The sequence below is a fragment of the Caretta caretta genome, chromosome 6 (assembly GCF_965140235.1).
Source record: "Caretta caretta isolate rCarCar2 chromosome 6, rCarCar1.hap1, whole genome shotgun sequence".
Lineage (NCBI taxonomy): Eukaryota > Metazoa > Chordata > Testudines > Cheloniidae > Caretta > Caretta caretta.
The window spans coordinates 70,111,025-70,124,457 of NC_134211.1; the positions used below are offsets into that span (position 1 = coordinate 70,111,025).

Here is a 13,433-nt window from a genome sequence, read left to right on the forward strand (position 1 = left end):
TAGAAAACAGCTGCAGAGGGGAGGTAAGGTAGAGGGATAACAAGAGTGGCCAAATACAAGGTTACATATATTAATTGGGATGCTTTTTTAAAAGTAAGCGAACAAGAGATATTAGTGACTCAGCAACAGGTTACTTGTCCCACTGCCATTAGGCCATTAACATAGGCAGAGGTGGGTCTTAAGTATTTGAGGGAGATCAAAGTGGTAGCTATGAAAATTGGTTTGGAGGAAGAAGCCTTTTGGTAGGGTTGGGCATTTAACTGGTCAAAAACAATTGGTTAACTGACTGAGTCAAACATTGATCAAATATCATCAGTTCTGTCAAACGTGGTCAAATATTTTAAATTATTAGTTTATTAGAAAAGTAACAAAAAAGTAAGGCTTTATGATCTCTAGTGTGCATAGCCATGGATAGACATTTATGCCTAATTACAAAGTTACTTAACTAGGTTATTTAAGTCAGAAAAATTGACTCAAGCAGCAGCAGAAGGAAAGAGCAGGAAGGGAGGGATCTCTCTACTCCCCTCACTAGCACAGAGCTTTTAATATGATCAGCAAGGTCTAGCTGGGGACACAGGTGGAACATGAGGATTACAAATGGCATATTTGTGGAGGGAGGGAACTGGATGTTTATTTACATAGTCATTTAATACAGAGTTGTTTGCTTAATGAGGGTGGAAGAGTTAATAGTTGTGATGCATTTGAGAAGGAAGAGGCTTAATGGCTGTGCAGATTTTCTTGGTTTTGGGAAAGAGGTTTAGTGACTGAACCCTTCCTCCCTCCTCAGCTCCCTTCTGAGTTAATTTCTGTGCATCTAGTCAGTTTAGATCAGATTTTAAACTCAGGAGCAGGGATGGTACCTTTAAACTTGTTTAATGGTGGTTTACAAAGCACATGTACACTGAAGGCTTGGTATTCAAATAAATAACATACAATGTTTGAGAAAATTCCAGACAACCAAGATACTCAACTTTCTATTAGTTCACCTTTTTCCTCAACAGCATGTAGCAAGTAAGTGATCAAGACATTTAAGTAGGCTTGCTAACAAACAGTACCGTAATGAAATCAAAAAGGTAGGCCATCACCAATATCAGGGCATTCTTCCTGGAATATCTGACATTATTTGACCAGCCAGTTACCTGGCTTGTCAAGCTTACCTTTTGGTATAATTTTTTAAGATGTCAGATTTTTGCTGACATTGATTTTTATATGCATTTTAAAACACTGTCTGGTTTATTGTGCTTTAATTGTAACTGTCTGTTGCTCTCCAAATACTTAACTGCTTTATAAACATTTAATATATAAATTTAAAAACTGCTTTATTTTAAGAAGTTCATTTTAGGCCAGTAGAAAGAAGACTCCTGATTTATCAGGTGGGAAGATCTGTGTTCAAAATCTTATTACGTTAACCATCATAACTAACTTGGATTATCACAAGATGAGTGGTAGAAAGTACCTACCTAAGAGTCCCATTCTCTCCTTTGTCTAGGCTGGTGAACCGACTGTACAGACGAGTGATCTGACTGTGGGAAACTGGAGGGAAAAAGGAAAATTAGACAAGTCAGTTAAACAATAACCCCATCTCCAGATTGGTTCAGTATACTGAACCAGTCATCTGCAAACAGACAGATGAAAATACTAAAGCACTGGCAAACTTGTCAGAAGTCTGAGCCGCACTGCCCCTTCCCACCTCCCCCAGTAGCAGGGAATAATTCTGGGGTTCTCCCATGAAGTCAGAAGAGTAGAGGCCAGTGCTGTACATCTGTAAGTGGGATCAGTTAGTTTGTGGTCTTTAACAAAAGTATCACCGAGAAGTTTTCAACCCTGGCAATTTGCTTAGTTTACATTTTTGAGGCTAAATATTTAATGATAGCCAAGTTCAACCCCAATATGTCTCTCCACCCCTAAATTGTCAGAATCCATAATCAAAAGCCTTTCATGCCCCAAAAGTCAGTTATGTTCACTGTATCAACCCCTTCCCAAATCCCCACTCAGGTTTGAAGAGTGGAAACTTTGCATTTTTATAAAAATTACATTGATACAGATTACACTTGTAATTTGCTTTCAAATTCATTCTAAATTCATACAATGTGAATATCCTTCAATAGCATATTCTGTATTGCTAAACAAACCAAAGCTCTTATCTCTGCCATATTTCTGATGAGCAAAACATTTTAAAATCTGGCTTACAGCTAGGGTAGTTCCTCTAGAAAGCTAGCTGAGCATGCAAGAGAAAAAAGGGCAGCGAAGAATACATCAAACCTACTTGCCTCCTCCTGCAAAAGTCTGCCTGAATCTGAATGCAACTAGTTTCCAGGGTTCCTTGCTGTACTTGTTTCCATCTCCACGACCCATTCAAATTAAATTAAAGACAGATCACGCAAAGGAGCTCAGTTTTGAGAGAGCAGAGCAATAAAGCTTTCAGATCAGAAAGTTCAAGGGATCCCACATGCAGACAAGACAAACATTACATACCCAACAAGTCTACAATTAGTGGTAGAAATGCCAAATTCAAAACAAACTATTCAAATCAGCCCAGGTTTTGGAGGCGACAACTGATATGGTGCTGCCGAAGACATTGTCTAACATCTTACAAAGACTCTAGTGAGGGAGTTCTTTCTGTGGATTCTGGAGTCCTGATCCCCGAAGTCAACAGGTAGGTCTGCACTGGCAGTATGGCTCAGGCCTTGTTAGGTATTTCAGATGTGTACCAATTTAATACAAACCTAGAGCAGGGGTTTCCTAAATCCTGATGTTTAGTCTACAGCCCTCTACAAGACTTAGTTATAGAAGTGACATTAAGGGCAACTGTACACTACAAAATTAAGTGAAGCTACTTATGTTGACATACAGCCACCACAATAATTCAATTGGTTTTACACATCCATGCTACACTTCTTGTGTCGGCGGTGTGCTGTAAGGATAGTTTTGTCTTTATGGTCCCCACTTCTCTATTGTGTGTATGATCTCGGTCTGGTTCTTCCATTGTTTCTGTCACATAATTAATTTTGCTAGGTGTAAATCAATTAAGGTGGTGGGGTATGATTGGTTAAAGAATTTTTACACAATAGGTTAGAATTGGTTAAAGAACTGTTAACCAATTATTTTACTAAAATATTGCTAAAGGTATAGCTAAGCAGGACTCAAGTTTCACTATATAAACTGGGGTCCAAGAAGGAGACCAGCAAAGGGAACAGAAGGAGGAGGAAAGACCTGGAAGAACTCACCTCTCAGACACAGCCTAAGATCAGAGCTGCTAAGAATCATCTGCACGACCGATCATGACATGCAGCAACCAGAATCCAGATGAGACTGGCCTTGTGTGGCTAACAGGGAAAGTCTGCCTGGCTAACAGGGAAAGTCAGGATTGGTGAGCATAGCATTGTGTGCTTAGCATGTGTATTTAGCTTGGTAATTGTTAATAAATAGAGGATAAGGATATTACTGTGTAAAGCTCTTTCACTGGTAAAAGGTCCTGAAAACCTGCAAAGAGTACACCTTGAATGCTAGGAACTGGGTAAAGGTGGGTGCCCCTAGAGCAGTGGTGGGCACCCTGCACACGGCCCATCAGGTAATCTGCTGGCAGGCCACAAGACAGTTTACGTTGACCATCCGCAGGCATGGCCGCCCGCAGCTCCAAATGGCTGCGATTCACCGTTCCCAGCCAATGGGAGCTGCGGGAAGCGTCGGCCAGCACGTCCCTGCAGCCCACGCCGCTTCCTGCAGCTTCCATTGGCCAGGAACGGCCAACTGTAGCCACTGGGAGCTGCAGGCGGCTGTGCCTACAGATGGTCAGTGTAAACAAACTCTTGCAGCCCGCCAGCAGATTACCCTGACGGGCTGCAGATTGCCCACCACTACCCTAAAGCACACACGTAACAGAATTTTGTGCAGTTAACAGTGCGTCCTCACCAAGACCACTTTCACAATGCCCCACGCAGGCAGTTAAATCAGTGCAATGGTTTCTGATAAGCAGCAACAGTTGCTGCCAGCAATGCAGTGTCTACACTGACACTGCATTGACCTAACCACATCAACTTAAGGGCTATGCCTTTTGGAGGTGGAGTTAAGTCAGTGTAGTGGGCGAGTTACATCAGTGGGAGCTACATTTTATTGTAGACTAGTGATACTCAGATCTCAGTGGTTTACAGGAGCCAAATTAACAAACAACATTACCCAAGAGAGCCACAATAGTGTGAATTCATTTTTTCATTTACTATTGTTTTTATATACATCTTATTCCCACAGCAAAATGACTTACAATGTTGACCAATTGTAGAATACTTGGTCAAAGCATCCTGATTAGTTAACTGTTTTATCATCATGTGCTGCAAAAAGCTTCATGAGACACATTAAAGAGATACTTACGGCTCCCAAACCTCAGTCTGAGTATCACTGGTTTAGACGCTTATGTCAACCTGACTCTGTAGTGTAGACCAGGCCTTAGTGCACTAATTTGGTACCATGCCAACTCAGTTGTTTCAAGAGCTGATAAATAGGATTAATTGCAAAGGTTTATTCTTACCTGAATAGGTTGCACAGCAGGTATCAAGTCTGTATGACTGGGACACAATAACTGAATTCTTTTATCAGGCTTGTTCTTTCACTAAGTTATTTGTTTAAACTCTGCTGTTCCTTTCTCTAGGATGGGCTGCCAACAGTACTTTGCTCAATGCTTCCTTGACAACCTTGTGTCTTAGCATGGGTTGGGCAATGACAATTCCAAATAATGCAAGCACATAGCAAATTGGCTCTGGTCTTTCAAAGATTGAAGTTCATTGTATTATAGACGCAGCCGATAGGTCCCAGAGCTTCAAATATTTACCAGATGCATACTTTTGAGTAGAGTTAAGTGATAGGGAAAGAGGGATGCACTACCATCTAAGTCTAGGCCAGTGTCCAGAATTGGAAGCCACTGGAAAGGAGGAAGGTGCCAGGATTTCTACTCAAGTATCATCTCTGAACAATGATCAGGTATTCCATCTTTGGGATCACCTCCCAACTAGTAGAAGCTTGATAAATTTGAAAACTGTGCCCTTGCTACTAGAGAGGGCATTGTCTTCTCCCCATTGAGAATCTCATGACTGCTGCAACGGGGAAGCAATTCAGGGCTCTGCTAATACGTTCCTCTCTTAACTTCTCTTTTTGGCCCTCCCCACAGAGGCACCAACTTTCTGAGTTCCTGAAGGGGGCTCGACCCCTGCTCCACCCTAGGCCCCACCCCTTCATAAGCTCCCACCCCCAGTCTGCCCCCACCCAGCCTCTTTCCATCCCTGTTCCTCCCCTCCCCCACCAGCACCTCCTGAATGCCACTAAATAGTGGATCACCAATGGGTGGGAGGCGCTGCAGGGAGAAGGTGAGTAGCTGATAAGCGGGTGGGTGCTGAGCACCCACTATTTTTTTTCCATGGGTGCTCCAGCTGTTGAGCACCCACAGAGTCAGCACCGATGCTTAAGGCTGTGAGTTTGTCATGGAGGTCACGGATTCCGTGACTTTCCGTGACTTCTGCAGTGGCCAGTGCGGCTGGCCCTGGGCCAGCCTAGGCTGCTCAGGCAGCCCCTGGGCCAGCCGCACCAGCCGCTGCTGGGGCAGTTTTCAGACACTGCGTCCCCCTGCGCCCCAGCAGCAGCAGGAGTTTGGGTGTGAGAGGGGGCTCAGGCACAGTAGGGGGTAAGGGCTCTAGGTGACGCTTACCTTGGGGGTCTCCTGGAAAGGGGTGACATGTCCCTTTCCTCAGCTCCTAGCTCCGCCTGCTGCCTCCACACACAGACACTGCCCCTGCAGCTCCCATTGGCCACAGAGCCATCTGGCAGAGCCAGCACTTGAGATGGAGGCAGCGCATGGAGCCACCTGGCCACACCACCACCTAGGGGGGGAAGCTGTGAGGAGCCAGGTAGGGAGCCTGCCCCCCCCCCCGGTACTAGCAGGGATCCTGCCTCCCCCACATCCCCCCATCCCAAGTTTTAGTCAGGGGTATGTAGTACAAATTATGGACTGGTCACAGGGACGTAAATTTTTGTTTACTGCCTGTGACCTGTTCATGACTTACTAAAAATACCTGTGACTAAAAGAGCCTTACCTATGCTCCCCCATAAAAATCTGCAGTGCTCAACTCGGCTGTCCTCAGCATTCTCGAATGGCAGTGTGAGAATGACAAGATTCTTGGCATTTTCACTACTATCCACAAAATTCTGAAAGGCAACAGTGAAACTGATTCCAGTTGTGTTAATTTCACTTTGATTTTAGCTTTACCAAGCAGCAGCAGCCCTTGAGCAATCTGCAGCCTCAGGATGATAACATTCCCTACTTTAGTCATCCTTATTCATAAGATCACTTGTAAAATTTAAATTGTACATGCTTGGGGTAGAAACTGTGTCTTGGTTTTTCCATTAAGCACTTACAGTGCCCCACTGTATGCTATCACTTGCATACGTTTACATTTGTTTCATGTTTGGAAAGTTCCTTGCAATCAAGAATCCACTTGAACTTTTCTATTAAAAATTAAATTTTACACACATCTACAAACTCTTGCACTCTCTTCAGGGAAATCTCCCCCCCCCCCCACCCCCCCTTGTAGCCTGCAAACTGCTTTTAAACACCCTGATTGGGACTACTACAATAATCCTTTTGGTGCACTTACATTTAATATTTCTGAATCACATGCTTTTAAGAGCCTTATAGTACAGATGTATTATCAAATAAAAGTGCATTTTGAGAACTTATGTTTTCCGTGTAACAGATATTCATTTGAAATGAGTTTTCCTGATTAGTTCTCTTTTGTGATCTTGTGCACACACACCTAACTTGGTCTGTAATCCCCTCCCACTGCACATAGACACAAAGGAAGGGGACAGATCAATAGTAATCTGACTAGTCATGAAACAAGATAATTATATGATCAAAAAATTCAGAGACAGGTCACAGGCAGGGCAACAAATATTCTATGATAGAGGTATACTCTAAATGTTTAGGTGCATTACTTCAGCATAAGGGGAAAAGGGTGTGACCTAAAACTTCAAGTACTGTAACATTCCTATGTCTATTCAAGGACCTGTAAAAACCAAATATCAACAAGCAACATTTTCCAAACCTGGCATCATTCCAGACTTCTCCCCTATTTCTTACACTGGCTACTGAAATGTGCACTTCAGGGGGGGTTCTTAAGATGGTCTTGAAACAAAGTTCCAAGCAAATTTCTAAGTTGATCACAGCAAACTAAGGGGGAGGAAAAGAAGGAGCAGGACTGTAAAATGCCATGTAAGATCTTAGCATGGTACTACACTACCTTGGACTAAGGAATTCAGGGAGCAAAAGTTCAGAAGTTACTGTGGTTACACAAGAATCTACTGATGATTACTTGTCAGATAGCTGGGTTTTAAGGAACATTTAACCCATTTTCCTTCTTGAAAGCCTTAACTATACAGGTATAGCAGAATTACTATTATGCACAAAATGAATCTCAGACTGTCAGCACAGAATTTAAGTATGAAAATCTAAAACTTGAACCTAAATTTTAAATTCAATTTGGGAGAAAATAAAAAGCATTCTGCCACAAAGATCTTTTCTATCCACTCCAGGTACAAAGGCTAATATGAAGTACTGTGTAGCTATTAATACTGTCAGCTGTGGCTTTGCATTGCCTGTAAGGGGTCCACTTTCAGTGGTGGGAAAGACAAAGGTCACCCACAATTGAGAGAACTCCACAGGCAAGTATCCACCAATAGACTTAATGTTTAAACCAAATGCCCTTTTCATTTACTTCCTCCTATCCAACAGAAACTGGAGAAAATACAGTTTAGTAAAATGGAGACAGACGAGTATAGAGTCCTCAGAGTAATTAACAGTGTTACCATTTCTCAAGTTGGACATTTAGTGACAACATGATGTTCTGCTTTAGCTGGTTTCAGAGTAGCAGCCGTGTTTGTCTATATCCGCAAAAAGAAAAGGAGTACTCGTGGCACCTTAGAGACTAACATTAATAAATTTGTTAGTCTCTAAGGTGCCACGAGTACTCCTTTTCTTTTTGCTTTAGCTGGGTTCACTTTAACTATTTAGCAGAGGAAGTATCAGGAGCACCAAGCTTCTAAGAATTGGTGGATGTTACAGATCCTTCGGAATGACCCACAGTCACAGCAATACTAACTGTTTTTCCACCAAACTTTGTTCCAGGTACTTTTACTTGTGTAGACGTTTATACCGGTGGAAAGGGAGAGTAAGGTGCTAACCGAATGGTGGAATTTTCCATCCACTGTGCAGACTACACAAGGTAGAGCAGAACAAGCTTCTAGTCTAAAATTAAACACTAGAAAAGTTAAAGATTACTGAAGTGAGCAAAAACGTAATAGCCTTTACAGTCCATACAGACATGAATCATTTAAATTAATTCACTGACAGCAGAGTTTTGTTTTATAAATCCTTAAACAAAAATTAAATCCTAAAAATAAATATTTTAACTCAGACCTCAAAAACCAGAATCTGAAATTTAAGTTGCAAACCACAAATATAAGTCTCACACTAAAAAAAGTTAAGTGAAGCATTTAAGGGTAATCAGGGCAGGAACTCTCCTAGTACCAATGCGGTCACTTAAATACTCAGTCTCTACACATACTCTAAATCGGGGTAGCCAACCTGAGCCTAAGAAGGAGCCAGAATTTACCAAATGTACATTGCCAAAGAACCACAATAATACGGCAGTAGCCCCTCCCCCCAAACACCTCCCACCCACCGGCAGCCCTGCCAAACAGCATCTCCCAGTTCCTGGCATGCAGGAGGTGCTGGGGAGGGGCAGGAGAAGGAGCAAGGGCATGGCAGGCTCAGGAAGGGGTGGAGTGGGGGCAGGGCTTATGGTAGAGCCAGGAGTTGAGCAGTGAGCACCCCCTGGCACACTGAAAGTTGGCACCTGTAGCTCCAGCCCCAGAGTCTGTGCCTATACAAGGAGCCACATGTTGGCCACTCCTGTTCTAAATGTTCATAAACCAGGCCCATTGCTCAGTAATGATTCTCCAATATTAGCTGAAATAATAACAGCATAATGCACCAAGTATCAGGGGCCTGTCGGAAAAATCATTCCCGAATATTTGCTAGTGGTACTGGGACTAGTTAACATTCAGACTATATAGAGGCCAACAGTTTAAGTTAAACCTTTGCTTGTTTTTAAGTTTCCTCTTTTTAGTAAGATGTCTGAATACACATGCAATGATCAGCTGGGCAGAGCAAATTCCGGCTGACAGTATGCAGGGGGCTACAGGTAATAAAGATCCATGGCTGTTGATGAATCCAACGAGCATGGAAATAGTCTACATACTCAATCTACTTGTATCAGGAATATGTATGTGGTGGAAATCCATCTTTCTGGAAGAGATACAATATCCTCATAAAGGCAAAAAACAAGAGGTAGGGAAACATTTAATTTGGAAAGATCTTAATTCTTTGCAGGGGCTGAAGCAGCAAGACTATACAAAAGACAAATGAAATCCTGGAAGTAAAAAAAAAGTGATTTCTTAATTCTAGGGAAAGTGAACGATTGTGGTTCTCAGAGCTGCAACAATCATGTCTAGTCCACAACACACTCAATTTTACCCAGACAGTTTCATTTACTAATACATGGACGATTAGTGACCCCACTCCTATTTTGCCCAGATTCTGTATTTATGGAAAGGCAATGTTCAACAACTAGAGGATGAGGTAGGTTATACAGAGCAGAGTTTTACTATAACAGTTCTTAAAATGTTCCATCTGCATTCATAGTACAAGGATTTGCATACTTTCCTGTTGTTGACCACATCCGCAAGTCTCATGGATCACCTCTCTTGCATACATGGTGCTTTCAACAGCCCCTCTTACTTGCAATCATAACACATCCCTAATGCAACTATGCAATCACTTCAACTGCAAAGTAATACTAGGAAGGCATTTACTGTATTTTTAGCCTTTTTTAAAGCAGTTTAGTAGCTGGAAACAATGAAAACCAGAAACATGCAATAAGCCAGCTCTCCAATGACTACCAGAAAGTACCCCATCAATTTATATTTTGGTAAATACAAAAGTAGATTGACGGTTGTCTTCTTCTCCCTTCGCATCTCAGGCAACGCGAATGCAAAAACTATCTTCTAATGTCCATAGTAACAGCTCCTGTGCTTCCTACCTTCCACCCTATAGCACTGTTGCAGGGGACAGTGAGTGTTGTATTCCTGATATTCGCTCAATAGCAGTCCCTATTCAGCACTTACACGTTCCCTGGGCTACAGCACAGAATGAGAGATTTGCACCCAGCTCCCTGACAGTCTCTGCTTTCTATTGTGCCATGTAGCTCTCCACCACAACAGAGAATCTGTCTTGCTGGTTTAGGCCTATCAGGTTAGGAACTCTGCTAGCACTAGGAGTTAAACAATGGCTGATATTAGCACAGTTTTACCTATGAGGCAGGTAGGACCTTTGCAGACAAAAAGAGGATTCTCAGCAAAGGTAACTGATTTTGACAGGAAGTGCTGCAGTGCTTCCACCCTGCAATGACAGGTTTCAGAGTAGCAGCCTTATTAGTCTGTATCCCTAGAAGGAAAAGGAGTACTTGTGGCACCTTAGAGACTAACCAATTTATTAGAGCATAAGCTTTTGTGAGCTACAGCTCACTTCATCGGTAGCTCAAATTTATTAGAGCATAAGCTTTCTTCAGCTACCGATGAAGTGAGCTGTAGCTCACAAAAGCTTATGCTCTAATAAATTGGTTAGTCTCTAAGGTGCCACAAGATCTCCTTTTCTTTCCACCCTGCGTGTTCCTCCTTTACTAACACCAAATAATGGGGGCGGAGGGTGCAGGTTAGGGAGTGTAAAGGCCTCCGATCCGCTACAGCAAAACCCCATAATCCTATAGTGATGGTCGGCCCCTTTTGCTGGGATCGCATCCCCCCCAATCATGAGGCGCTCACGCGGGCCGGTGAGTCACATCCCTCTTCCCTCCTGGGAGGCTCGTTCCCGGGACGGAGGGAATGACCAGGGCAGAAGAGACTTGGCCACGCAGAGAGCACCAGTGCACAGGCGAGCGAGCGGCCCCCGCCTGGCCGGAGCGGGAAAGGAGAGAGCCCCCGGCGGCCCAGCCAAGGGAAGAAGGCAAGGGGCTGGCAGCACGGCCGGAGCGGGGGACTGTGCCTGCCCCGGCACCCAAAAGATGCTGTGCCCAGCCGGGGAGAGCCAGAGGCGGTGAGGCAATCTCCGCACTGCGGCTGGGAACAAGCCGGCAGACGGGCCCGCACGACGCTCGCGGCATGGAAGCGGCGCTCAGGCTCTCAATGGCCCCGACCCCCGGGCCTGAGTTCAGGCGACCACCAGCCCGAGTCTTGGCCAGCACCGCCCCGTCCCCGCTGCTCTGTGGGGCAGAGACCGGCCGGCCGCCCGCTCCCGTCCCGGCTCGCCCAGCCCAAGCCCGCAAAGCCCCGGGCCGGCAGCCCGCTACTCACAGCCCGTCTCCTTCTTGATCTCCTCGATCTCCTCGTCCCGCAGCAGCGAGGATGCTCGTGAGCCCATCTCCGGCCGCCGCCTCTGGCCGCAGGGGAGCGGGACAGTGACAGCCGCGGCGCCGCGCAGAGAAGGGGGGGGGGGACAAGCAATGGCGGGCTCGGCCAATCAGCAGCGGCGGCGTGCGGGCCCCGGACGCTGCAGCCGGACACCGGTGCGACTGGACGCCAGAAAAAAAAAAAGGGGAGAGAAAGAGAGACCCCTGCGCTTCCTCTTATCAACCCCGGCTGCGGGCCCGGCCCCTCCCACACCGCGCTGTAACCCCGCCCCGCAGCTCCTCGCCTCTCACAAAGGAGAGCTCATCAGCGCCTGCGCGGAGCGGCTCCTATCTTTCTTCTCGCTAACGGTCACACTTAGGGCTGTTTAACGTCATCAACGAGAGGCCCTAAAAGCGCGGCCCTTGAAAACTACTACTCCCAGCATTCTGCATTCCGCGTTGCTCTGATTACTCACCACAAGGTGTCGCTTTGTTCTCTGGGAGTTGTAGTCCCTACCATGGCCCTGATGCCACGCTAGGAGCAGGGAGTTTGTACGTTCTGAAGAGGCCGCCGCCCTGCCCGCGCTATCTAGTAGCGAGTAGCTCCGTACGGGTCCGGAGGACTTGGTAGTGGGGAAGGAACTTGGGAGCTGCCCCTGCGGGATCCGAGCCCCCTGGTGTGATTCCGAGCCCCATGCAGTGACCTTAGTGGTGACCTATCCACAGGGCTGCCTCTGGGTTCCCCCTCCCCTGGGAAGAGCTGCCCTGGGGCCCCCAGTGCGAGCCCTTCCTGCCTGCCCTGCCCTGCACCTGCGTGCGGGCTGAGAGGCTCCCCACACGCACTGTCACGCCAACTTGGTGAGCTGCGACTCGAGGTCGCTCCCAAGGGCGGCGCTGAGGTCACAAAAAGCCGCCCCAGCGTGGGGCGAGTTAGTGCGCTGCACAGTAGGGAGTACTGGCTGGCAGAGAGGAGGATTTGGTCTGGCAGACCAGTAGAGACGTCCATAAAGGTTGGGAACCGCTGCCTAGCTGATAGGTGCAGAGAAGCAGTTATACAGGGACCAAACAGTGCACTGACTGTATTTGCTTTTCAGTGACTGGATCTGCTTCATCTTAACTGTTAACAGGTCCCATTTAGGAGAGAAACTCCTGATCTGTTCAGCAAAATTTCTGAGATTGTTCTACTTTTCTACAGTCATCATAATTTCAATCCTGTAGTTTGCAAAGGGTCTTCAGATTTTGGCATTTATGCTCCATTTGACTGGGAAGCCTACAATGATGGTTTTTAGAGCTAAATGTAATTTCTTCTATTACCATTGCCCCATGTATGCAGTTGGTTGACAAATGCAGTGCCTGTATGTTATGAATTATTACATGCTGGGGTGCCTTTCCTCCTCGGTCTGCAGCTTTATTCTACTGGATGCTGAGTGTCACAGCTGGAGGGCATTAAAATGATTCTGGCTCTGTCTTTTCATTTTTCTTCTTGGATTGTCCTGCAGAGGTCCTAAGAAAAGTAAATCTTTTGACAGAGGAGTTCCCCTTTTCATTTCCTACTCTGCTTTGAGAACCAGACTATTTGGGGAGCTAGTTTGGGGATATACCAACATGGATCCGAGCAGCGATTACCAGTTCCTCAATGAGATTCTGGGAAAAACAGTGAAAATCACCTTGAAATGTGGCATCTTCCAGGGAATATTGCAGCATGTGGATTCCAGCAGAAGTATCGTTCTGAGCAGAGGTTTAATTCTTGTTCTGTACTTGTCACCTAAATTAATGTAGTTCTTCAAATCCTGGCGGGGAATGGGGGAGTTCACGAAGGTGTATTTACATATTCTAGATTGGATAGGGTAGGGGCTCATTGGCATGCTATATCATATGTTGGAAGGGTGTGTGGGTTGGAACGTCATGTCCCACATTGTAAAGAGAACATTATTTCCCACATGA

General features: G+C 45.4%; 2 protein-coding genes across 12 annotated transcripts in view; one reads left to right on the forward strand and one right to left on the reverse strand.

Moving 5' to 3' along the window:
* CHP1 (calcineurin like EF-hand protein 1) overlaps positions 1-11,688 on the reverse strand; it is a 35,323-nt gene extending 23,635 nt beyond the window's left edge. The window contains exons 1-2 of the mRNA XM_048853151.2: positions 11,455-11,688; positions 1,461-1,533 (exon numbers count right to left, since the gene is read on the reverse strand). Coding sequence (XP_048709108.2) covers positions 1,461-1,533; positions 11,455-11,521 — 140 coding nt within the window. The 5' untranslated portion in view covers positions 11,522-11,688. The remainder of the gene's footprint in view (positions 1-1,460; positions 1,534-11,454) is intronic.
* A 164-nt stretch (positions 11,689-11,852) lies between these two features.
* Positions 11,853-13,433, forward strand: part of EXD1 (exonuclease 3'-5' domain containing 1) — a 36,237-nt gene continuing 34,656 nt past the window's right edge. For 4 of the 11 annotated variants that reach the window (XM_048853142.2, XM_048853143.2, XM_048853144.2 and 1 more), the window contains exon 1: positions 11,853-13,227. In XM_048853142.2, the coding sequence (XP_048709099.2) occupies positions 13,095-13,227 (133 nt within the window). In that variant the 5' untranslated portion in view covers positions 11,853-13,094. The remainder of the gene's footprint in view (positions 13,228-13,433) is intronic. The other 7 variants (XM_048853140.2, XM_048853139.2, XM_075129694.1 and 4 more) reach the window with 7 other exon arrangements.